Source organism: Atractosteus spatula, chromosome 20 (assembly GCF_055471065.1).
Source record: "Atractosteus spatula isolate fAtrSpa1 chromosome 20, fAtrSpa1.hap1, whole genome shotgun sequence".
NCBI lineage: Eukaryota > Metazoa > Chordata > Actinopteri > Semionotiformes > Lepisosteidae > Atractosteus > Atractosteus spatula.
Genome location: NC_142725.1, coordinates 15,797,609 through 15,820,705, shown reverse-complemented (window position 1 = coordinate 15,820,705; position 23,097 = coordinate 15,797,609). Strand labels below are relative to the sequence as shown.

General features: G+C 41.9%; 2 protein-coding genes across 2 annotated transcripts; both read right to left on the bottom strand.

Moving 5' to 3' along the window:
- Nucleotides 1-5,680: 5,680 nt before the first annotated feature.
- Nucleotides 5,681-7,883, bottom strand: LOC148817638 (somatostatin-1B-like). The gene is made up of 2 exons (XM_088937970.1): nucleotides 7,641-7,883; nucleotides 5,681-6,098 (listed from the first exon to the last, which is right to left on the bottom strand). Exons 1-2 carry the CDS (start codon nucleotides 7,740-7,742, stop codon nucleotides 5,871-5,873), a joined length of 330 nt encoding a protein of 109 aa, XP_088794096.1. The 5' UTR covers nucleotides 7,743-7,883; the 3' UTR covers nucleotides 5,681-5,870.
- A 6,210-nt stretch (nucleotides 7,884-14,093) lies between these two features.
- On the bottom strand, nucleotides 14,094-22,574 carry srm (spermidine synthase). The gene is made up of 8 exons (XM_088937969.1): nucleotides 22,312-22,574; nucleotides 20,278-20,398; nucleotides 19,212-19,304; nucleotides 17,814-17,967; nucleotides 17,391-17,474; nucleotides 16,785-16,930; nucleotides 16,186-16,308; nucleotides 14,094-15,214 (listed from the first exon to the last, which is right to left on the bottom strand). The coding sequence occupies exons 1-8, from the start codon at nucleotides 22,440-22,442 to the stop codon at nucleotides 15,197-15,199; spliced, it is 870 nt and encodes a 289-aa protein (XP_088794095.1). The 5' UTR covers nucleotides 22,443-22,574; the 3' UTR covers nucleotides 14,094-15,196.
- Nucleotides 22,575-23,097: the final 523 nt, after the last annotated feature.

Genomic DNA, 23,097 nt, shown 5'->3' with positions numbered 1-23,097 from the left:
TTAACTTCCCAGCACACTAGTGTAAGATGAGCTGGTCCAACTTCAATAATGATGCTGAAAGCAGACAGCTTTTCCCCTTCATCGGCCCTGACCGGACAGGTGTTCCTTAATTTGGTCTCTAGTTTCTGTCCATTAGGTGTTCCGTGTTTTATGAAACAGGAATCGATAATTCTAGTAGAGATCCAGTGTTTGGCTTTGGAAAATCAGAATGCAATTTTTGTCATAGTGGTTTTCAGATCAGCCAGAATTGAGGCAATTGTGTTAGTGTCTGTTTTCTTAAAAAATGAAAACGCTGATTATGAGTTTCCATCATATTAAGTCAGAGCTCTTCCCTAGTCTCTTTTAAAAGGTTTAACAATACCGCTAACGATTTGACGTGGCTTGAACTGGGAAAGGTACAGGTGTCGTGATCGTGAATTTAAAAATCAGAAATAGTCGAAAGTAATAAAGATGGGAGCTTTTCAGACAGTTTCGAACAGCAAAGGTTCATGATTAAAATCCATATAGTACTGTAGCTAAAATGACGTTAATCATTTAGAGGGCTATTTAATCTTTTTTTAATGAAGTCTGACAAGATGTTAAGAACTGTTCTAAGTCTTACACGATGCTTGAATACAGCCAAAGTTGAAATTGTTATCCAAAATGGAAAGAACAACTACATAATTGAAGTTTTCACATCGGATTTCAATGCATTTTAGTTTCTTCTTATTTTGTTCCTATATTCCCTACAGAGCCTGTTTCATTTTTCTGATAAATCTCGTCAGTTTTGGATATTTACGTAAGATGTCGCTAATCCTTGTCATAAGGCAGATAAATTGTGCTTTTTTTCATATTTCTAAGTCTGTGCAGAAACGACAAACCGTGCCGAGAAATGTCCCACAGATTCAGAAACACCGCAGGTTTCTGTTACGAAGACTGCAAGCAGGAGTGTGTCAGCAGTACTTGTTTTGTTCTTAACGTTTCCCAGGTGTGACAGCTGAGGAGGAAAACAGGCATCTTTGGTTAACTTCACAGCAAACGGGAGAGCATGCCAGTTCTTCTTGTGTGTCGGCTTTAGAGGGGAAAAGTGAAGAAAAGAAGACATCATTAAAAGTGGTTTTATGTTTGAGGAACCAGCGTTATATTTTAAATATTTGGAAAACCAGGAACACCTTCTATGTGGTGTTTTTTTATATTACATGTATTGTGAAAATACACATTTATAGAGTTTAACAGGATTGTTCTAATATTTAAGCGCTTTGTTCAATTTTAAAAAAAGTGTCATCTCTTTAAATCTCTTAAACTAAACACCTGCCAGCCGTGGATGGTCAGTGTGTCAGAAGTAGGTATAACTGCTCTACGGGTCGTCACTAGTGTTCAGTAAGATGAGCCTAAAAGCGCACAATTATAAGAGCACAAGTAAAAGCACAATTTATATACAAGGCTGTAGCACAGTCTTCCAAACAACCTTCGGCAGAAGAGAAAAAAACGAAGAAACAAAATTTAAATGCAAATTCGAGATGTTTAACTTCTAAATTAGAATTTGATTGATTGGTTAAAAGCTACTGATAAACCGTGAGTAATAGGATACAGAACACGTATAATTTGCGTCTTCGATGCGGCAGGATCACACAGCAGTCTCTCCAGGGTGTAGAATTATAATACTATTCAAGAAACAGAGGGGATTTTCCGTTAGGTTACTGTTACATAATTAAGCAAGAATTTGCAAGTGGGAGCACAGGTCCAATTTTAAGAGAACATCTAATTTCAGTGACAGACCAGCTCAGGATTAAGGAGACAGTGAATACGGTACATCACGATGCCCGCTGAGCCCTGCAGACACATCAGCGAGCGAGCAGTCGCTTGGACCTGACAGTCCATGAAGAGGTTAATACGTTCAGAGCGCCGTCTGTTTGAGAGAACTGCAGCCCTCTAAGAGCTACAGTAGTTTGTATGACCCGCAGCAGAGACCACAAATTGCTTCTGTTGGCCTTCAGAGGCTCAAATCGAAGAGCAGGTCAGAAGCAAGTTGTTCAGTTGCGTTTATTTTACACCCCTTAACAGACCTGCTACTTGTAGCTATTGATTTCCTCGACATTAGACGTATAATAATACAAAGTCTCTCCTTTTGTTACAGAGGAGATGATGGGCTGGCTTCTTAACTCAGACATCTCAACAACATTTTCAATCATTCTCTGTGCAATGCCAGAAGCAATCATTTTTTAGCAACAGCAACATGATGTTTGATAGCAAAAGTAGGATATCTTTAATCTGCATTAAAATCTTGTTGATTTTTTTTTCAGTTTTTATTATTTTTTTATCAAGCATACAAACGTACACACAGTTAATGTAGGACTTCAAGGCCAATATAAATGAAAAAAAAACCCAAAAGTATTCATGAAAATTTCAAAAAAATTTCATGCAGTGCAGTAACACTGTGTGCCCCACACACATTCTGTGAAAACTCCTTTGAAGACAAAATGGAGTTCTATGCCTTTCCATTCCTTCCTCTGCGTGACAGTGGTTGCTTGGGACAGAACATGTGTAGTTTTAATCTCCTCTATTCGAGTCCCGCTGTGAAACAGTGTTTGACTTGATTATTAGAGTGAAGCCTCAGTCTGAATGAATCATCCACATTATCACAATCAAAATAATTGAAACAGCTAAAGAAGAAGCCAATTTCAATATTTCCTCTAAAGTGACTAACTTTAATTGCACCAGCAACTTTGCATGTTTCCCACTGGCTGACCTGAAGGGATCCTTATTTTGTGAAATTAGCTGCACTTTTAACAATTTAACTGCACAGCTTTGTGGAATAGTGATGTTAAATACCTGCTCTGCCCTTCTCTGTAGTAACACAAAATTTACACATGCAATGGGTATATAAACAGACAAAATATAGAACTGGAAATACAAGCAGCACGTTGATTGATCATACTCACGTTAAGTGACATAGATTCTGAGTATTAAAAGCCCAACAGAGGAAGATCATCTGAGTTGTGTTCTTCTTAATAACACGTGAGAATATACGACAGTTTGCAAAGAACAGGAGGACATTTTGCCCAACTGGCTTATTTGGCTAATATATGGATGGATAGTTTTGGGCTTGGTTGTTGTGCTCTGTCTGGAATCTGATTATGACAGGCCAGACTGTTTCTATCCATCCACTCAGTCTTGGTACAGGTCATGACTACCCAGAGTCTATACTAGAAGCATACGGCATAAGACGAGATTTCAGCCTGTCTCTGGACACAGAAAAATGGAGAGACGTCAACTGGAGCGCTTGGAGAAAAAACAGTACTTTGAATATAAGGAGAACATGCAGACACCACACAGACAGTACCTAAGTCTGGGATCAAACCCAGGACACACAAAAATGTTTGCCCATTGACCCTCCAGTTTCTTACCTGGATTCTAAAAGCTGCGATGTGTGATTCTCAATGGCTGCCAAAATCCTAATGTGCATCCTGCTACTGTAGATGCAGTTTCATCTCCAGCCAATAAGCAGCTAAATTAATTTATATTTACTCACCTGCAGATTAACCTGTTGCTCTGTATTGCTCTGTACCAGCATTAGAGGCAGCTGTGACTGAAAACTGTTTCCAGTTCTGTAAAAAAAAGGAAAAAAATGCTTTACAGCCTCTCAGTTGTTGTTGGTAGTATAGATTTTAACATGAAATAAGAAAACAACATTGATACACTGATTAAACTGCATTATGATGGACTCTGTGAAAAGTGGTTTTAGGAGTACCTTTTAACCCAATTTTTTTGGAACACTAAACAGCACAGGAAGAGAATAAGTATATATATATATCTTAGAGTTTATGAAGCAGTTCATAAAAACTATGGGCGCAGTGATGGAAAATACTTCACAAACAGTTTTCTGCAGACCTCTTAGTAAAGCACTTGTCTGTTTTGTTCTTCCTCCTAAGATTAGACCTAATGCAAATGTATCTATTTTAGCCTTCATCAGTTCTAAATGTTGATCTCCAATATTCCAACATCTTTCATTCTAAAAATAAACCATGGGTCTTTCTTCTTCTTCTTCTTCTTCTTCTTCTTCTTCTTCTTCACAGCCTTAGTCCCAGACTGTCCTGGGGTCAGCTGCTTTGGCTGCTCTTCTCCACTTGTCTCTGTCGAGCACATCTTCCTCACTCACTTCACATACCTCCATATCTTTTCTCACGCAATCTATCCATCTCTTTCTAGGCCTGCCTCTTCCCCTGTTACCTTCCACCTCAGATTCCACTACCCTCTTTGTTACTTCCTCAACGTCCCTCCTCATGTCCATACCACCGTAACCTCGCCTCTCGCATCTTCTCAACTACATCCACCACCCTACATCGTCTACGGATTTCTTCATTTCTGATCTTATCCTTCATTGAAATCTGCAGAATCCATCTCAACATCCTCATTTCAGTTCTTCTCATCAAGTTCTCTTCTCTCTTTCCAACTGCCAAGCATTCAGCTCCATATAGTAGCACAGGTCTAATCACAGTCTTGTACATTTTGCACTTTAACTTTCTAGGAATTTTCCGGTCGCAGATTATTCCAGTTATTTCTCTCCACTTGTTCCATCCAGCTTTCACTCTTTGTTTTACTGCCTCCAGTGTTTCTCCTCCAATTTTATTCCATGAAAATTAACTTTTTTCTGTAACATTAGTGTAGTGCAGCAGGCAGTGGTGTCATGGAGAGCTGATAGTCAGAGCCTTGGTGAAGCCTCATCAAATACAGCTCTGAATTCCCATCACATTTACAAATAACCAGAGCGCTGATGTGGCCTTCGTGACCACAAAACGTTGTCAAAAAGTTGTAATATACATATTGACATTTACACCGTACTTCACTGCTACGATGAGCACACAAGAACAAAACACGTGACCTGCTGTGTAATTAATCTGTGACACACCACAGTCTCCTTGTATTGCAGACATTCGGCTAACTTCTTTAAAGTGTATTTCAGCGTACAATACATCTTCTTCTTCTAGCAAATTATTTACATTTTTTAACTGTGCTTTGGTCATCAATCTTTACTAAACCCTAGAAAACTATTTTCTAACCCCAGAAAGCTTACTTTTAATACACCAGGCATCAAGTGTAAACCAAGATTTTATTAATCTCAGCATATCTTTGATTTGTTGCACTTAAAAATTCTATAAAAATTACAACTTCTACCTGATTAATCAGATACATCTGATCATTATACTTAACTTTATCATGTACAGCACACAGCTGAAATAAGAAGCAAACATCTGTCTTCTCCTCAAGAGGTCTTAAATGAGTTTTTGGACTTGTTAATCAGGTAATTCTACAAAGTGACCTTAACTGAAATTAATCTTCTTCTACCATGATTGCAAGTTTAGTTTTGTTCTTAAGAAATTCCTAAAAAAGTATTTATTTTCTGAAAATCATTCCCATATACTGTAATCTTTCAGGATCTGCAACACAAACTGTCTTGGGCTCCAAATCAAGTGATGACCTCCTCACCCCCACCAGTTTCCATAAAGTACTGTATTTTTGGGGGTTAAACAGAACAATCTGGTTCAGAAACATGCAAGCAGTGGTTTTATTTTTGAGGAACTCCAGAACGATCAACTTTCTGTGGGATGGACAAGTGCCGGACTAGACCAGAATCACTGTAAAGTCAGAAGCAGGTCAAAGACATTCCAGCAAAAAAAAAGAGACACTTTTTACACTGAAAGACAAACATCTTAACCATGCTTTATTATTTCTGATGCAATAATAAATAGATAAATAGAATAATTAACAGACTGAGAAGAGTCCACAGGAATACCCTCTATAGACAATTGCGGATGGTATTTACAGTGTGGGTCAGTAAACAGTTCATGTCAGGGATGCCGGGCGAGAACGGGGGGGTTTGGTTGGGACTGTTAGCAGGAGGTGAAGGTTTTCCAGAAGAAGTTTTTACACGGGGCTTTGCGGTCGCGCTGCGGCAGCTGTGACAGGCGGTTATAGACGGCTCTCTCCTCCAGCCTGGACTCCAGAGGCTCCTCCAGATCCACTGACGCCACGTCTCCCGCCAGCATTGCACTGTCGGCTCCGTCCAACAAGCCAGAAATCAGTTTGAGAATCAGCTCTTTGCGATCTTTGCTCAGCTCCTGCAGAAACAGACCAGTTCGCCTGTGAGTACGAGGTGAAAACCAGCTTCCGTTTCGTTAATATGTAACGCTAACGCACAGTAGAAAGACAAGCCTATTAAAATACTTCAGTTCTAAAGCTCCAACTTGTCATTCTGGCTCTCCTGAGCGGCAGCAATCACTGACTGACGTCTAATTGTAAAGTAAGCTGAACGCCAGTATTTCTCAGCATCTGTTCTAGGATTATTTAAGCAGCTTCAACTTCGCTTCAAGCTGTACATAATCGCTATCAGGCAAATTAATATAAATGCGGGTAATTAGCGATGAATGGCAGAGTAAATGCACCAAGAAATGCCTTTTCATATGTTGTCAAGACGAAAGATGCAAAATCATGGTCTCCATAATTACAAAAAACAAATATTTCAAGCATTTTTTCACATTTGTCTCTCAGTATTGCATATAAGCATCTCATTCACTGAAATTAATAGGAAATATCCATTAGAAATATTCTGACCAAAATGTTATAATTTCAATATTTTGTAATGCAGCTAGTTAAGTGATTTTATCATAAAGGTGTACCCTAGATGACCATTTGATGACAAGCTAACTGTTGCTTCTTTGTTCCTGAATACCTTATTTTTTCATTTCATTTTTTCCCCCAAATTGAAATAAAATATTCTACAAACAACTGCCGTCACTTTCTTATGTTCAGTCATCTAACTTTTATTACCAATTAGAATAATCTTACTTTCATTTGTACAGTAATAAAATAGTAATAATGATTTTATTTTTAATGTTTTCATTCTTAATTTATTTTCAAATTGAAGTTTCAGCATTCTGGCTCCATCTTAAGGAGGCTTCTTAAAACATAATTTAAACAAGTTACTTTATACTGCAATATTTTCATAAAATAAATAAAATGAATTTTATTACTTCATAATTAAATATAATGAAGTAACATTTTAGCTATTAAAAAGTCCCAGAATATAATCTCCTGTGGCCACTGTTTTATTTTATGTTTCAGTTTTCGTTGTCAAAGTTGCTTGATCTTTTTGCTCTTAAATAAAAGGAGTTTATCAATTAATTCTGAAAACCGGTTGCAATTCATTTTTTCAATCTACTCATTCTTGAGTCATCTAACGCTTAAGTTTTTCCTGTTCCATACAAATAACAATAAATATTATCCAGTAATTCCTTCCCCTTATCAGTAATTATTTAATGGGATTTTCCTTCCAAAGAATAATCACTTTCTTACTCAGGTCGCTTCCTTCTGAAAATCTGCTGCACAAATAGAACACAAACGTTCTCTTAGCCATGCATATATATTGCTCAGCTTCCCTTAGACATGCATTTACAGTATATTGGATATATTTAAAGGAATGCCCTGATTAACAGAAGAAAACATCCATGTGAAATCTTGCAAAAAAAGTGACTTTTAGCCATTTTCAAATAGATTTAAGAGCAGCACATCATGGTCTTGAACCAGATTCTGCTCCGAGCGCTGCCCAGTCCCCTGTCCGGATACACCAGTGCTGCCTCCTACCCCCGTGGAGACCCGCTCACCTTAGTGTGTAGTGTGGCTCTCTCCTCACCAGGCAGGACGGCGGCTGCTCTCACACTGTACACCACTAGCATTAGCGACGCCAGGCTAGCAAGGAGCTGCATGCTGAGAGGTGTGTGTAGGAGGAGGTACGAGGCTGAGCGCTGGAGACTCGAGGTGCTTCTGCGGTCTCTCGGATTCAGGGATTTCCTCTTGCTGCCGCTCAGAGGCTCCAGCTCCTTTTATACCCCTTGCCGAGGCAGTTACTGACGCAGTTGTTGGGGCGCGGGGGTGGGGGGGACAAAATTAAGTGTGGATCAGACACAGGCGACACTTGCGGAAACGATTAACCCCTCCACTACCTGACCTCACTTTGCTCGTGTGTTTAGTCATCTATCTCATTTTCGTCTCAAGATACCTGTTCCTCGCGAGGCTGAAAAGGACGACTTGTGGGGTTTTCTTTTCCCACTGGCACACACTGTAACAGGTACAGGCATTAACAGAGCCACTTTCCAAAGAAGACAATCTCGAACAATTTGGAGAGCGCCATTTTATTTTAAGATCACTTTCTGAAAAACCATGCACCCAACACAACCATCCCTGTATTCTTGCTCTGAAAGACCCAGCACGCCCTGCCGGAGCCGGTCAAACAAAATGACGATTATGCATCAGCTAGGAGAAGAAAAACAAACTGGACTATGTTTAAAGTAAAATAAAACCTTTCTCAATGCACCCGAAATTTCACAAAGTTTTTGTCCTTGTAAAGTTAAGTGAGACTTGACTGTGAGATCTGAGATGGAGCAAGAGGAAACACAAAGGTTCTCATTAGCAAGTTACTAGAGCACCCCGAGGTTTTGCAAAAATTTACAGTGGATTGTTAATTTTCAGTGTGGAATAAGTAATGTCATGTGTTCATGAAGAGGAGATCACCAAGCTGTCTTTCACTTTGAGTAACACCTCAGGCTATATTTCGTGAATCCGGCCTCCTTTACATTTCCAATGTAAACAGTCATTCCAAACCTGATGTCAGAACTGATTCCTGCACATTTTCTGATGACACCTTTTTCATATTTGAATGCAAATATTTAAATGGGGGAAAAAAATGGTTTGGTAGGCATCATCCTGACAGGATAAAGTTCTACATCCAAATGATGAAAGGATCACCAGTGGAAAAACACACGAATGCATATTGCAGCCAGTCTGTTTTAAGGGATGTATTATACCTTTTTTGTCAGAACTCGGAACATTGTTCTCTGAATTGTCAACATATGCAGTACGTTTCTCAGCAGAGGCTGCTGTTTGGCAATATGTGCTTTTTGGCACAGCTGCCCCTAGCAGGATATCGAACTGTCTGACACCTCAAGTGGCAGAGAGCAACATCTCCTCGGTTTGCAGAGACAGAAAACAGCCTTGAGGGTTTCCTAGGAAAAAAAACCCACAAAGACAAAAGGATAAAAACCCTATCTTTTACCGACTTTCAGCTGACAAAAACAACAGCCTAATATTAAGGCAGGTGCTGCGTTGTTCCTGTACTCATTATTCCTCTTATTTATCAGAGGGATTCAAGAATAATGGTACTAAAGGAGACAGTGGGCGCTGAGACAAGCAAACCAGTGAATTACCTTAAAACTCAATTATCTGCATCAGTGGCAACGCTAGAAAAAAACAAGAAATTAAATAATCATGGCTATGTCATTGGGAAAATGAGACAAGGTAATACTTTCCATCACGATATGAGAACAAAGCACTTCAGGTCCTGCTCCAGTATGGTTTTGATAAAACCTGCAACGTGTACAATCCTCTTCACTGATTTCACCACATGAGCAGGAAAGGCCTGGTGCCATTTTTAAAATGGAAACTTTCATTTACTGTAACCAGAACACAGGAGGGACAGTGACTTTCCTTGCAGGATCTCTAACACTGACCCCACATTCTTTCTTAACCCATCCAAAGACACAACTCACAGAACCTCTGGATCATGTGAAGCTAACTTTCTGTGTGTGAGAGGGTTGGGAGGACAACATGGAGACTCTTGTCTGAACTACATTCTCCAGACAGCTGTGGGGAGTATCCTGCTGCCCTCACTCAGCTGACCACATGGAAGCTGTGTAGAATGACTTGCTGTCCTCAGTCACCTGACCAGCGCAGTTCGGACAAGAGTTTTCGTTTCATCTGAACCTACCGTCCTCTCACATTTATCCCACTCCCTTTCAAGATACCCTAGCACTTTCTGTTCTTCCAGTTCCAGTTCCTCCAGTCCTGTGTTATTATGGCTGACACCCTGGCTCCTTTCAAGAAAAGTATGGATGAAATCAACTCGCTGCTGGCTAGCACACTGTCTAGAAAGCTCCTGTTGCTTCCAAACCTCTCTTATGTTCTGACGTCTCAACAACGTGAACGTTTTCGGGGGAGAGACAGCTATTAATGTTATTTTCTGTGTTATGCTCTATGTTATGTGGTGTTATATACAATAAAAATATGCAATAAGTGTTACAAATAATTAAAAAAAAACATACCGGTTAATTCTAAAATGAGTGCCTCAATGAATTTATGTGCATTGCCACTTTTTCAGCTCAAAAATGTTTTTTGCCATTGTGTTGATGGGACATCAGTCAACGCCCAGCAATGACATTTATTTTGTTAAATAAATGAAGTACTGTAAATGCGCTGTTCTTTCTTACCATAGTAATACATAAAACATTAATGATGTAGCATTTTCGCTTAATGCATCTTACTAACCATCTTACCATTTGTAATTGATGAATATAACAGTTTACACTAGCCACTTCACAATGCTACTTTAAACAAGATGGCATGAGCAATTTCTTGAGGTTTCATATGAAAAGTCATCATGCTTCAGGTCTCCACGTAACTACCGCATCACATCTTGGCAAAAAAAAACTTTCATCTTAAAATCCTTAATTCCTTCTTGTCTTTGGGGTAAAAAACCCACGAACATGACATCGTCGTTAGGCTCAGCCACCCTGGAGAAACTGTTTCGACAACAGCAGCGCTCGTCACACTGAAGGAATATAAATGAACAGTCCCAAACAAAACCCCTTTTCAGAATTTGTTTTCCTCCTATTACTTGATAAAAAAAATGAAATGAACTTCAAATGGTTGCAGGATCGCTATCAAGCCCGCTCTAGTGCATGTAACGAGACGGAGGTTCACTCTCGCCCTGTGGACATCGAAATATTAATTCGGGAGCTGTTCCGTGAAAGCCCCTATTCCCTCAGAGGAGATCCGAGACAGAGGACGTTTGAAGATTTCAAGGCAATTGACCCCGATGTCAAAAATAAATTGCATTGCCAATGCCTAACTTCAAACACCAGCGCGAACATCAGCAGGCACCCTCACAAGCCGTCTCGCCGGGTTTTCCCCTGTCCCCGCAGTATGTGCATTTTTTTTTGCGAGTCAACACTCCAGCTCTGAAATCCGCAGATTAAGCTCTGCAGCGGATCGTTTTGCCTCGAGTGCTAATTTGAGTGGGATGCTACACACAGGAGTTTGTGCAGCCCTGCTGCGCCCTGTGGCACTAAAACATCCTGGTGGTCCTAATGTATGGATTTAGATGTCTAAAACCCAACTCTGCTTTAAAGATGTTAGGACAAAAGCTCGCAGAAAATTGAGAAAAAGTAGTTTGCAACCTGCTTGAGTCATTCATCTTAAAGCTAATAAAAAATAATACAGCTTTAAGCAACTTTCTTTACATTCAGAGATCTTCCAAGAAGCATAAGGCAGAACTCTCCTATAAAACACGTACTCTAAAATCAGGCGACTGATCTTAAACAGGAAGGAATAAACAAAACAATAAAAATAAGCTATAGGGCATTCAATTATAATGCAGTGCAATAAAAAAAACATTTACCTATCAAGAAAACTCATTTTACTTCATGGAATCACAAAGTGCAATTGTTTACTTAGCTGTAATATAAACTAAATTAAAGGAAAAGATTATTCCAAATCATCGCATAGGCGCCCTACTTAATTAAGTGGAGATGAGGAGATGATGTTCTCTATTAAGAAGTACTGTGAGTATTTCGTAGAAAGTCAGAAGAGCTCTAAAGGGGAAATTTAAGGGTGACCACTGGGGAAGCAGTGGCACTTCTGTCAGGGAAGAGTGGTACCAATTACCCTGAAGGCCAGCTGTGTTTTCTGCACAATACTTCCCCACCTCCGCTGTCACACATACATGACCACAGGACAGTTTCATGTGTAACTGCACCAACCGACAAACAATTCTCATTTAACTCACGGCTGAAAAGACAGAACTGTGGATCCTGTCTTAAACTATGGACTACAGTTACTGTTGTCTGCCTTTAGCAACCACACTATTTCACTGATTCCAGCTCGGACTTGCTTCAGCACCCTGAATAACCCCCTTTACATAGGGAATGTCATAGCACTGGCTTCTGGGGAAACTGGTCAGTGTTTGCCCTATAATGGACTGGCGTCCCGCCCAGGGTGTAACCTGCCTGGTGCCGACTGCTTGACGAGATTGGTTCTGGCTGCCCCGCAACCGTGTATAGGATGAAACGGTTAGAAAACGGATGGATCTTGTACCGCCGTCTTCAGAAAAACCTACCTATATTATGAGATAAAAAGAAAACGCAAGTAACAACAAGCTGTTATACCCAACTTGCAACATGAATTGAATGCAGGCAAACGAAAATGGACCCTGGATGAAGCAGCAGCAATGCCTGCGAGTGACATGGTGACGTGACAGTCGGTGCTGCTGCCTCAGAACTCGAGGGTTCTGGCTTTGATTCCAGGCTGGGCCACCTGCTGTGCGGAGCCTGCATGTTCCCACTATTTTTGCATGGTTTTCTCCAACTACTCTCGTCTCCCCTCACCCCCCAGAGACATGCTCTGGAGGTTAAATCTCTAAATTGTCCCCGTTATGTTTGTTTATATACGTGTCCTGTGGGCGTCGCCCAACCTTGGGGCCTGTGCTTTCTAGAGGCTCCGTTTCTTTATCCTCACCAGGAATAAGGAGCTTTCTGATCAGGGACGAATTGACTCCTCTTCTACCACGCTTGTCAGGTTGCATGTTTAACACAGTAATGCAAACGTGAAGTGCGCCATCTGGTGGTCACTTGCATTATTCCCTGCGTTAAGACCAATACACTCCAAAAACCACTTTTGTTCTGGAGGGATATTTATTTTCCTCTAAATGGCCCATTTCACTGTGCACATAACTTCTTTGTGAGTAAATCCTTGTGACAATATATATGTAATAGAAAAACATATATTTTGGAGTGTTGACTATATGTAATAGAAAAACCTATCTGGTGGGACATGCCAAGAAATGTTTAAGAATGTGAGCCGAAGTGCCTTGAAGGAGTTTTCCCCCCCCCATGCAAGAGAAGTCCCCCAGGATAATCCCTTTGGACTCATGAAGGATTTCAACAGGATACACCTTGGGACTGGGAAATCCCCCGACCAGCAAAGCGCAAACTGCCAACCTGACAGCACCACCTTATCACCCTTTTCAATTCACCCCCAAGATATTTATTACAGCAGTGCTGGGGTCCTGGGTTCAATTCCAGACCTGGGATGCTATCTGGAGTTTGTATGTTCCCCCTGTGCTTGTATGGATTTCCTCCAACAGTCCAAAGACATATTGGTAGGTTAATTAGCTTCTGGGAAATGGGCCCTAGTGTGAGTGTGAGCGTGTCTGCGTTCCCTGCTATGGACTGGAGTCCTGTCCAGTTAGTGCCCTGCCTTGCACCTGTTGTTTGCAGAGATAGGCTCTGGCCTCCCAGTGACCTTGAACTGGGTGGAGCACTTAGAAAATGGACTGACAGATATGAAATAAGCCTACAGTTAAAATTTAACACTGCAACATAGGTGGCAGGCTTGATAATTGTAGCTCTGAATCGGACAGGGTCTCTGAGCTCAAACACTTCATATTCAGCTCATGAGGTTTATGCTCGAGCTCCATACTTAAGTTCCCTGCAGTTTTTTTCCCCCCAAACGCAACCCTACCCTAAACCTGGACACGAACGACATCGCTATTACAGGGCACCTCCCAAAAAGTCCATAACCACACTGCTCAGCTCCTTGTAAAGTCTCAGCTACCTCATTCAACAGCTCTTGCATACAAACAGTAAGAAAGGATACGACCAGGAAGAGACCATTTAGCTTAGGTCACGCATTTGACTGCTGATGGTAATTGTATCGAGAATCTCATCTGCTGTTTCTTGAAAGAAGCCAGAGTATCAGCTGATGGTAGCTTTATTCCAGAGGCTCTTGTCTATGGCTCGAACCCGTGACTCACAGGGCCGGAAACTCAATCGGCTCACTCTGGGCAAGTGCCTTTGCTAGATGAGCCACTCTGGAGATCCCCCCACAACCCACTGAACACGTTCACCCCAATAAGGAGTCAGAGGCACAGAAATTATCCCTGCAACTCTAATAGAGCAGCAGGCCACCCAGCTTGTGCACAACAAAACGCATGAAAGTCACAGATATAATTAGCGTATTGGTTTTAATTTGAAAACAATTACAGGTTATTACAACGGAGTGAGTTGAAGAAGATGAAGAGAAGTCGGAAAGATGACAGAAGACCCCTTTCAATAACTGCAATTTAAAGGCTGTTTTAGTCCCAGTTCTGCATCAACGTTAGCTGTTAAAAGATTCACAAAAAAACTTTATGCATTGCCATGAAGTGAACGATCCAGGATTTGGGGAAAACAGTTCCATGCGACACTTCCACATTTCAGCCATGTTTGGGCTATTCCAACAATCAGGGGAGCATCATTAACTAACTCCCGAAAGAACACAATTCCTTTTGGACTTTACATTTTCCCCACAGAGCAAGAGAAGGGGTGAAAAGCACATACTTCATGAAGGTAAACATGATGCACCATGATGAATCCTTTTAGTTGAGTTTTCTCCTTAAACCTGTCTTGACAATGGCCCCGCTTGGACTCCAATCACCACATGTACGCTTCAGGTGAGAAAGTGATCCCAGAACTCACTGAAACAATAACTCCCTTGGCTCAGAGGTAAAGAGGTAAGAGTCATGCACACATGACACCAAGAATCAGAACCACATAGTATCCCATGATCCCATGGTCAGACAACACTGGCATTCAATGCAACATTATTGTAACTTGGCAAAACGCCACAGATTCCTCGTACTGCGGTCGGAAAGCCACAACCCCAAGCCTCCTGAAAACACTATAAAGAAATAACATGAAACACAATTACAAAATCAGAAAAATAAAACCAAGGTAATCCAGTACTCATTAACGCTGGCTTGAGCTCTTTGATGAAGATGCATATTACTTATCACTGAGAAAACAAAAATGATACAAAATACTAAGACTCCTGAAATGCACAGAATGTACTGTTTGGAAAGCACAGCCTTCCATGGGGGTACTGTCCTTGTTCTCTGCCCTGTACCCACCCCCTCCTCCTCCCCCAGCTGTCCTCCAATGAATACCATTCACTGGGCAGGAAAGGTCGGAGTGCCAGAGCGCAAGAGAGGTTCAAGTAGCTGTGAAGAGGTGTTTTCGTTCGGTCAGCACTGAAGGCCATGTTATCAACAAACCGGGTTATCCCGAAAGCCTTATGCTTCACTTAGTACCTGTAGCAGGAAACAGGACAAGAGATGATGCACGTTAGGGCCTGATGGGCACAGCTGCAACACTACGGCCGTGAATACCGCAAACCATGGTGCTCTGTGGGAGACGTGCCCCACAGCAGTGATGTTTAAGGAGGCGTTTTGAAAAACCGGGATGTGCAGAAACTGCAGCATTTTTAAAAAGTGCATTTGAAACAGAACAGAAAGAAGTGCCTCCTGTTCTTTCTGAAAAGGGCGGTGGTAGTGTGGCCACGTTGTTGAAGCCGATGCCCCTGCTTCCCTGCCGAAAAAGCTGGATGAGATCCCGGGATCAATCAGCTGCTCACTACCGAATGGGCTAGATGGGCCAAACAGCCTCCTCCCTTTCGTGAAGGAGAGGGGAAGAAAAAGGTCCCCTTAAACTAGCTCTGAGGTCTGCGTCCTTCATTCCCAGCGCTCTCATGTTGAGCTGTTCGGAGGAACCCAATATGTGTGCAGCTGTGGGCCTGTGAGTAATGCTTTCACCACTTTCTTCATTATACCACACAAGGAAACACTGCAAGTCACAATAATGATGCTCACAATACACGAGAGGACTTACAAATGAGAGGAGGCAATCGAGCCCATCTATCTCTTATAGTTCCAAGGAGATAAACGGTCTCAAGATAACATCCAGGCAGTTTTTGAAAGAATCCAAGTTACTGGCTTGGACATCATGGCAGGGTAGATGGTTGCATCCTCCCACAACCCACTGTGTAAAGAAAGGTGCCCTGTTCTCCTTAGACTGATGTCCTATTAACAATGCAGCATCCCATCCACCCAAACTGTGTCCTTCAAGGATCACAGTGGAAAAGCACCAGCTGAGCTGAAAGGTCTTGTGAAGGAGAACCCCAAATGCACTATATGGCATTGGATCTGGTGGACCTTTTGTAATTGCTCGACTTTTAATATTTCTCTTTTTTTTATAGAACCCTTCACCCCTCCCAAATAATTACCTTCCTGGCAAATTCGGGAAGAACAAATGCTGCTCGGTGGATTTCTGTATTGTAATATTTGAGGTTCATACTGTCCACCTCTTCCCTTGAAAGTGTCCTCACTGGCTCGCGAAAGTTTGTGTCCTGCAAGCATACAAAATTGATAGACGTTCGGTAAAATGAACACAAACACGATCGGCAAGCAGTTAGTTACCACTATGTAAAACTCAATTCCTCAATTGAATTCCTCAATTAAGACAGTTTCCTATTAAAATGTCTATGTAGTCTATCAAAAAAGCAAAATTCCATACACCGGACAGTTAGGACAGGGGGAGAGCTAAGGTACTCATTGCCGACATCTTCCCATGCTTGTTCAAAAGGAACAGTTTTAAGAGGACATATACTTTTAACATATACGACAGGGGACCAGACATAAAAATTCATCTTAGTACTGGACGAAAACTGATGATGGAAGAAATCCAGTACTGTGGGACTGTAAAAACAGGAGTTCAAACATGGCTCTCCCACTCAGCAGCTATGTTTACCTGTCGAATTTATTAGGCTTTCTGGACAAATAAAAGGAAGCACAACGGGCAGCTGATTAGCAGCATGTAACTTACAGAGTTCTTACTGCACAGCATGAATCCGATCTGCCCGCTGGGGTAGGTGGGGATCATACAATAAGCATAGTCCACCACAGGAAACAGGGACTTGCAGAAGGTCCTCATCTCTTTTATCAGCTCCAGGTGCAGCCACTGGCATTCTCCTGCAGAACGGACACAACAGAACCAGAAATGGTCACAGGACACGCCAACACACAGAAAAGCTGCAGAGTCACCTGAGCAGAGCTGCCCCAACCAAGCAAACCTCTTTCGAACTCGCAAAAAATAAAGAATAGTTCCTGCAAAGACAAAGGAAGACAGGACATCAAAGTAGACAAGTCTCTTTGACAGGCTCGTGATTATCTATTAAATGTGCTGGACACAAGAGAAACAAAGTACATGCTCACTGAGGGTTAATGCTTTATCCACGATTTCTGCTATTTAAAAGATGGAAAACTACAGAGAAAAAAACAGTAGCGGAAAAAGGTTAGGATTAAATGGCTAATAATTTGTAAAACTATAAAAAAACAAAAAACAAAGTCAATGGCACTTAAGGACATGCATACTGTTTTTGATTAATAATGGCTTTTCAGTACTGATCCAGAAACATCTTGTTAATTTCACCTTGGCAACAGAGAATCCCGCCCTCCCGCAACGCTGTCTTCATTAGCTGGTAATAAGACTCCTTGAACAAGCTTTCAGCTGGACCTGCAACAGAAATAATGATTCAGAAACTCTGCCCTGCTGAGACTGTTCCCAATAATAAGCTGTGCACAAACAGGATGAGTTAAATGCACCCCCACGTTTTTTTTCTGAACAGCTCAAAATGTCATCATCAAACACGGATCCCTCCATGCGCAGAAAAATATTCTCACTTTTTGGGAACAAAACAGGAGAATAAAACCCAGCGTGGCTGTCCATGCGCATACGAGCATCAGAAAATGACCACAGAAATGTACACATTTAAACCACAGACTGAAACACACTGGAAAAGTTTTCAAGTGCTAAAATGAAGATAACAGAAACCATTTGAAACATCTTTCTTACCCACAGGATCAGAGGAATCAGTGATGATAACATCAAAAGCATCTTGGTTCTGTTTCATGAACTCAAACCCATCTCCTACATTCAGAGTGAGTTTCGGACTGAAAAAGCCCTTTGCCATGCCAGGAAGGTACTTCTTAGACACATTGATAACATCCTAAAATAAGAAAAAAAGGCAGGCAGTTAGTAACAGAAGCAAAAACAAATGACAAGGTGGCTCAGGTCTAACAGAGGATTCCGATTTTCAGCGGGGTGATCTGTCACCTGCATGCCCTTCTTTCAACAAATATTTCGAATCGAGATCCATGTTGAGATCGCTCATGCTAAAGTATTACATAAAATTAAATTAAAATATCGAATATAAAAATCCTGATATATAAAAAGTAGTTGCATACAAATTACTTTACATTTTAAGATGGGAGGGGAACCGTGTTGTATTTGAGCTACTGCACAACAGCCTACTCAGGGTTAAGCCACTTGGTTTAGTTGTGTCCCTTTGGAGGACAAATAGAAAAGGGAAGACAATAAATATGATGGAAGCTGTGTTAGTTAAGGGGGGATGGTACAAGCTCAACAGGTTCAGGGAAGAGCCTGAAAGGGGGCCTGCAGAAAGTGGTACAAGGGTAGGTGTTATGCTGGTAGCAGTAAGAGCCTCCACCAGCTAATCCCAATAATTAGTCATCTGCTAAGGTTAATTTGGGTCATCTGCGTGCGTTGCCTTTAGGACACATTCCACTCCTTTCCAATAAACACACATTTCTGTAATGGAAAGGTGAATCATCCTTCAGTACTAAAAAAAAAAAAACTGATCTCATTAAAAAGAAGCTCTGCATACACCCCTCCAAGGAATTCAGGAAAAGCAAAACGCAGAAATCAGAATCTGTGCACAGAGCCGTATCAGTAAGATTAACTTCAGCCCAAATGAGATGTCTCGGCAATAATTCACGCAGAAGTACACCCTCTGGCCAAAACTTTAAGAAGTTGCATCAAATAATGTGTCAGGACTGCGAGAAGAGCAAAAACGGATCGAACACGATGTGCCATGTACTTCCCAGGCATCTGAAACATGGACAGCCCGGCACCCCTCTAATCAAGCAAGGATAGCCTTGAGCTGAGCTCCCAGCGACGCCTACTGGTGAGACACTGAACTGCAGGACGCCCTGGTTCTGCCACCATGATTGGGGTCCTGGGGCTGTTCTACCCAGGAAATGAGTTGAAAGGTTGTTTCATGCTCCTCGCATTAACAGAACATAGCTGCTGCCAAAGCAGTCAATCTATCCGACTGTGGAGTCCCTAATGTTTTGTCCAATATCAATTTATGACGACAGTGAAAGTGATCAAAGTAAATCCCAGTAATAAATCAGTTGTGCCGATTCACCAGAGCACAGTGCTCCAGCCTACCTCATCGATCTCGCACTGCACCACGGACTCCACCAGGGGGTGCTTCACCACCTCCCGCAGGACCCCGCCGTCCCCTCCGCCGATGATCAGCACCTGGAACGAGAGCGGCACCGGAGCCGGCGGGCTCTCGTGAGAAACGGCTGTCCGGTCGGACGAGTGCACGCAGAGCCATGCAGCCCCAGCCTCGCTGGCTTCATTTTACACTCTCGGGGTCCCAGGTCAGGCCCCTTGTATGAGTGATGGTCAAATGAAATCGAGGTTCTCGTCCGCCCAGCACTCCCAGATTGAAGCACTGGTCAGAAATCACATGCGATGAAAGCGCCACCATGACACCACTAACAACCATCAATAGAATCAAAGAAAATTTGCATGTAGTAGTTCAGGTGGGGAGCTGCGTCAGCATGCGTAGGCTGCAAAGGAACAAGTAACAGGTTTATTCCATGCTGAAAAAAAGAAAAGAAAACACAACTTTCGTCCGTGGAGCCTTCTTCAGGTGTGCTCTGATTTGCATGTGCTCTGATTTTCCCAAGTGAGCAGACAGGGGGATGCATTCCAGTATAGATCTGGATTGTAAACACTGCCAAAGCTGTTTCAGAATGCGTCTTCTTAACTGCCTGAAATATGAGGGCGACGTTTGTCACAGACGCTTATGACACAAAAACTCCCAGGGGGCCACCTGCTTGCCAATGTACGAGCGGCCTTCCCATAATCCACTCTGGGACGAGCAAGCGCAGGGAAGGAAAGGGCTCCAGCTCCCAGTGGAAGCCAGGAGGTAAAACCGTACTCGAAGACTTATTTTTCCATTGGCGGCTTACACTGCTGTGCGTCTTTGCAATGGCGTTTGACGCACTTGTTTCTGATGTCGTCATACACCACTGTACCATCGCAGGCCGAGCAAGCTCAGGCTCCTATGCAGAAAGACGTGCGCCACCTGCTGTCTGATGTAAGTACAGGCACTCTGTGCAGAAGCCACTGAAATATTGGTGGAACACGTTTGGGACACAAGCACAGACACACCTAGATGCGTTTTATTTAATCCAGGGGTAAATTTCAAAGATAACTGTACCTTTTTAGGATTGGGGTGGCAGCACAGAGGTAGATTGGCAATCATTTCCTGGTAGGAAAATTCATCCCGTTCGGTACACTGGATAACACCATCCAAAACCAGAACATTGCCATATGTTTTGCTGTAGAGAAGGAAAGAACAAAAAACAAACTCACTTGTCAGCAAATTAAACTTTTACATCAATGTGCATTTAACACCAGAACACTGTGAAATCAGGCAACAGAACTACCAAGAGCGAAAAAGTGTCCAAGTCTGCATTCATTGGGCATTAAACCAAACTGCGATGACGCTGTGAAGCCATGTTAGGATTTATAAGGTGCGGTAGTGCCTAACCAAAAGCAGACAAAGTGAAATATATAATATTGTTTTCTTTGCCTACCAGCCTCTGCAGAATTTACTCAAAAAAGCAAAGCAAGCTTTGTCCAGGCACTGCAGGGTCTGTATTTAAGGCAATGGCCTGCCAGCCTGGAAGAGGGATCGATCTTCTGTCCAACTCAATCCTTCTAGTGATCCCTGCTATTGTCTTATTTGTGGTTTCTAAATTGTAAAACTTAATGCTGGAACCTGTACACAAAACTAACTGGAGAACCTTGTAAAAAAGGGCATGTGTTTTGTTTACAGCACTGGAGCTCACTCAACAAATACAAGGTGTCTGAAGCCTTAGCCTTAGCATCGAAGGCACTTCTTTTCAAACGGCTGGAAAACTGCAACTGAAAAAGAAAATGTGTAAATTAACACAAGGTTTCGGGTGGGGAGCCCTCTTCAGGTGTGGTGTGCATCATATTAAAATAAGGTGTGCTCCACAGTCAAAAGGTGTTTCTTTTCTTCTCTTTCCAGCATGGAATAAGCTTAGACTTGTTCCTTTGCAGCCTATGCATACTGACGCAGCTCCCTACTTGGAACTACCTGTGAAGATTAACTGTTGTTTTCACAGAAAACAGGTCTGTCTACTGGTCTGTATTAAAATGTTTCTTTAATACACCTGAATTCTTCAGGGAGTGCGATGTTTTTTTCCCCGGTCACTTCTTAGGGCAAACGTGCCCCTACAGACCACACACCCTGTGGCTGGAAGGTTGCCGGTTCAAATCCTGTGGCAAGCAGAGGAATCCTACTCCGTTGGGCCCCTGAGCAAGGCCCTTAACTCCAGCTACTCCAGGGGCACCGTATAAATGGCTGACCCTGCACTCTGACCCCAGGCTTCTCTCTCCCCGCCTGTGTGTCTCATGTAAAGCAAGCTGGGGTACGCGAAAAGATATGGCTTATAAAGTGATCTTATCTTATCTTTTAAATGTCTTAACCTACTGCTCTACAGCAGTCTTGCAATGAGCCAGAAACGACCAAATAACACGTTTGTTTTTCTAAATCCAGACCTTGATCGTTTCACTGTTCAATCCCAACGTCTGGACTTTCATCTTGATATCGATCATTCCAGGACTACCCTTGCTTTGCTGAAAAATAAGTTTTTCCACAGTCCTGGCTGGGCATTGAAAAACACCTACTTCAGTATCCACAGTCACCCATCATATTAAAATAAGGTTCAGGGAAGGAGCTGTGTCCAGGAATAATTGCAAAATACATTTGGGAGTTTTAATGTGAGGGAACGCATTTGCAATAACACCGTCGTCTTTTGCAAAACAGTAATGCATTTTTTTAGCCAGACCTCACTCTAATAGATGAAATGTGCCCAATTCCTGACGTGCAAAAGGACTCGAGCCTTTCAGACGTTAATAAAGCACGTTTCTCACAAAACAGCGACATAACCACCTTTATCTTTCTTAATTATGGGAGCGCTCAGCAAGGTACTGTACTAAAATAACGCAAGAAACGCAAGTTCTCATTTAGCTGGCATTCATACAAAAATACACTCCGTCCATGTAAGCGTTCAAAACGCGTGGTCTTCAACACAAACCTCCCAGTTCTGGTAAGTCGTAAAACTGCGTAAATCAGTGCCATCGTTATGGGTTATGATTTATGCAGAAGCGAGTGGTGATAGTGGTCGTATGATGAAATAAAAATGCAAAAATAATTACTTACCTCTTAAAAACCATAACATCCTGAAATTTGGATTTCTGATGATACAAAACCTCTTCGACTTGAAGACTCATCGCTTGACCCGGCCATAGCGTACACGTTTCAGTGAACCAACCGTCTTTCATACTATCCATAATGTATATTTAGGATTGAAACACTTAAAAAAACAAATAAAAAGCTTGCTACAGATTCTCAACACAAGGAGAGACTAGAAATACCCTGCAAGCACCAAGTGAGCCTACTCTACAAATCGACCTAACTACATTAGTGAATGATGTACGTGTTTTCCGACGAATCGAGAAGCGCCGAGGTTATGCTGGAGAGCTGTAGCAGCCAGTCATACAGAAGAAGAGGTGGGGACAGGAGGAGAGCCGCCAAGATAGGTTGAAGATCAGCAGGAGCCCATGTGAAACAGCTTTTGAACGGAAGAGGTGCAATTCTGCGGGTTTTTTTTGTAAAAAACTGTGTGCTGAGTTTTATATTTTACAGGAAACGCATGCCTGTTGAAACTAAATTTTATAAATAATTGAGAAATATTAAAGCAAGGAAAATATGATACGTGTAAAATATACAATTTGATCACATAATTACTTAATTACCTCTGGTAGTTAAATGCTTTTTTCTGCTGCGTTTTTTTTTCTTGTACATGATTCTGATCCTCTTGTTGTATTTGTATCTGTAAATTCTATATGTTTAATAAAAATTTAAAAAAAAAGAAAAAAAATTCTGCGGTTTCCTCCGTCCTCGCGCGTGAACGGAATTGTGGGATACCATGAGTTCCGGTGCGCT